The following is a 2,934-nucleotide window of genomic DNA, read 5'->3' on the forward strand; positions in this document are numbered from 1 at the left end:
GGGGAAAGGGAGGGGATAGAGCCTGCAGAAAGATGTGTATCATCACGGCTGCTGGCTGCAGTATCGTGAAGGAAATGGGATGAACGATGATTTTCAGTGTCAAAGCAGGCCCGGTGAGGACAGGTCATGGCCAAGGCACCAGGATGCAGCTTGCCTCTGTCTCTCTGATGGTCTGGGAAGGCAAAGAGAGACTTTAACTAACCTCTCTGCACTGCAGGAGCCTGGCTCTGGCTGCAGCTACGCCTTCGTGTGGTTTTGGGTTCCCTCACACAGGAACTGTCATCGCGTTTCTCCCTCTGGGGCACTGAGCTTACCCGCTGCAATGTCTTTACTAAGTCCATCCTTTTTAGGAACCGTCCCCTACTAGAGTGATTTGCACACAACCTGTGGTTTGAAGGAGTTTTAACCAACTTGGCCCCCGTAAGACAGGGATGACATCAGGTTGCAGGAAGCAAGCAGCAACGGTATTACAATAGTATCCCTGGCCAAGCAATCTAAACATCAACTTGTTTTATACATTCAAGTGAAAATATGACAGTCCCAAAAGCAGAAAGCAGTGTGCTTTGGGTAGGTGCGTTGTAAATGAAGGGGTAGAGGGATCCAGCTACTACAGGATAAAGAATTAAAATATGGCTGGGCTGACCACTTAGCACCAACAGAAAAACCAAGAAATAAGGTTACTGTGGAACAGGCTTTGAGAGGTTCTTCTCAAAGGAAGTAGTAAAATAAGTTCTGTGCTTTTGTCCTCATTCTTGTCTGCTTATGGTTATTGGCTTTGATATTCTCATGCAAGTTGCTGCACTATCAGGCAGAAAATAACTCGGCAGCAAAACGCTCATGATGTTCAGAGAACGTGTTGGTCTGGGGTAAAAGCAGGGCTGTGCAGGGGGATGGAAGTGCTTCACTCAATGCATTCAAGATTTGCTGCAATTTACATGACTTGACCCAACTTTCTTTGTTGGGTGAAATGCTTAGGACTCGTGATAGTCATAGCTCGTTAAATTTTAGCATAGCAGATCACAGTGGGTTTCACTTATCAGATTAACACTCGTCGAGCTGGCTACTGCTGTTAGAGGGTAGCAGAGGGTGATGCTGCGTGAAAGAAGTGCAAGCTCCCGAGATTGCTCTTGAGCTATAGAAAAAGCTGCTCTTAAGAGCACTGTTTTTGTTATCAGTCAGATTCTTCTTGCAGTTTCGACAGATATAAGTAAAAACAGGATGGATGTGTGAAGCAGCAACCCCTCACTCGCCGTGCTGGTCATGAGGATCTTGCACTTTAACTTGAAGTTAAAGGTTGGAGCACAGGATTGATGATGCGATAAATACTGAAAAAGTTCTCTCTTGTATTTCAGGCTGCCAAGTCAACATCAGATGGTATCCTTCGACTAGATCTGGATATAGTAGACAACGGACCACCAAACTTTGATTCCGCTATCAGCGGAAGTGACAATGTGCCACCTCAGAAAGAAACTGCAAAGCCACCTATGCCACCTACGAAACCCACTGGCACAAAAGAAAACCAAGACACAGAGAACAATGTTCCTGACCAGGAACATAAAAAACCTCTGTCTCCTCCGTTGCCTCCGGATAAGAAGCTAAAGGAAGGCATAACATCAAAGGATAATGTAAATGCCAAGGAAGAGGACTCTGTAAGCCCAGAGGAGAATGTGGAAGGATCCCAAGCACCAAGTGAGGAGAACAGAGAGAACCTCACTGAGGTCAGCAACAAGGGCATAGCAAAAGCTCCAATTCCTCCTCCTAAGAGCATGCCAGACAAGCTAAAAGTAGCTTGGGACCAACCAGTCCTTGAGCTTAAAAACACAGAAGACTTGAAATCGTCAGAAGATAGTAGCAAAGACAACCTTGCTGAGATTGCTGCTGCAGATGTTACAAAGCCTCTTGTTCCTCCTAAGGTTCAGTCAGAAAAAATGCTAGCCACAATGAACTCCAGCCATGGTGACCTGGAAGCTGGGGGCTGGGAAGACCTGGAGCCTGGCAGCTCCAAGCCCTCGGTGAATGGGATCGCAGCCAGCGAGGTAGCAGAGTTCACATCCTCAACAGTTGAAACTGAAGAAGGAAATGGGAGAGCTTCTGCTGAGAAGGAACAGAAAACTTCAGCAGAAGAGACAGAGACTTCCTTAGCTACAGAAACAGGCCACGAGAGTGTAAAAGCAACTACTGAGAAGAAAGAGTCTATACAAAGCACTTCAGGTTTCAAACTTCGCAGTTCTTCTCTGGGAGACTTGCTGTCTGATTCCAAAAATACACAGAGAGCACTTCCAGGCCAAGGTTTCCCAAAGGATTCCCATCAACGCTTAGCTAAAATGGAGGAGAAAGTTGCTAATGAAAGGGAAAAGACAGAAAAACTTCTGCAGAAGGTTTTACGTGAAGGGCTGGAACAGGCCCAGGAGGGGAACGGACCCCCAGTGATGGCAGAGACATTGCTCAATGAGGCAGTAGAACAACTTCGGCAAGCTACACAAGTTTTGCAAGAAATTAAAGGTCTTGAAGAACTGAAAAAAGAAGCAACACAGAAACAGAAAGAAAAGCAAAAGGATATAGTGACTCTTTATAGGAGAAGTGCTCCTTGATGTACTCTTCAGAGAGACTTATTTCTCTAAATCAAAGCTAAATGTTTGCCATTTATGATTTGTACCATTGCTAGGCCAGTGTTTAAAAGGTGGTGTTTTGCTGTGCACACACCATGTTTATGGGACAGAATTGAGCTTTCAGTTATAGCATCTTTCCCTCTTTCTTCGTACCAGTCCAGTTCTAATCCTCTTAGCACAGCAGAAGGTTACAGGACATTGAACAGTTTCAAAAATGTGAATGCTCTTTAAGGACTCTGTCCAAAGTCCTTTCAATAGATCAGGCCTTAAAAATTACTGGTAATCAAACCAAGCCAGATTTTTGAAAGGAGCAGGATGGCTATTC

The 2,934-nt window shown here is 45.2% G+C and overlaps 1 protein-coding gene across 1 annotated transcript in view; it reads left to right on the forward strand.

Moving 5' to 3' along the window:
* The window catches only part of PLEKHO2 (pleckstrin homology domain containing, family O member 2), a gene marked incomplete at its 5' end in the record, with an annotated part of 20,446 nt that extends 17,855 nt beyond the window's left edge, over positions 1–2,591 (forward strand). The window contains one exon of the mRNA XM_009703434.1: positions 1,353–2,591. Coding sequence (XP_009701736.1) covers positions 1,353–2,591 — 1,239 coding nt within the window. The remainder of the gene's footprint in view (positions 1–1,352) is intronic.
* Positions 2,592–2,934: the final 343 nt, after the last annotated feature.

Source organism: Cariama cristata, unplaced genomic scaffold (assembly GCF_000690535.1).
Source record: "Cariama cristata isolate BGI_N322 unplaced genomic scaffold, ASM69053v1 scaffold13437, whole genome shotgun sequence".
NCBI classification, from domain to species: Eukaryota; Metazoa; Chordata; class Aves; order Cariamiformes; family Cariamidae; genus Cariama; species Cariama cristata.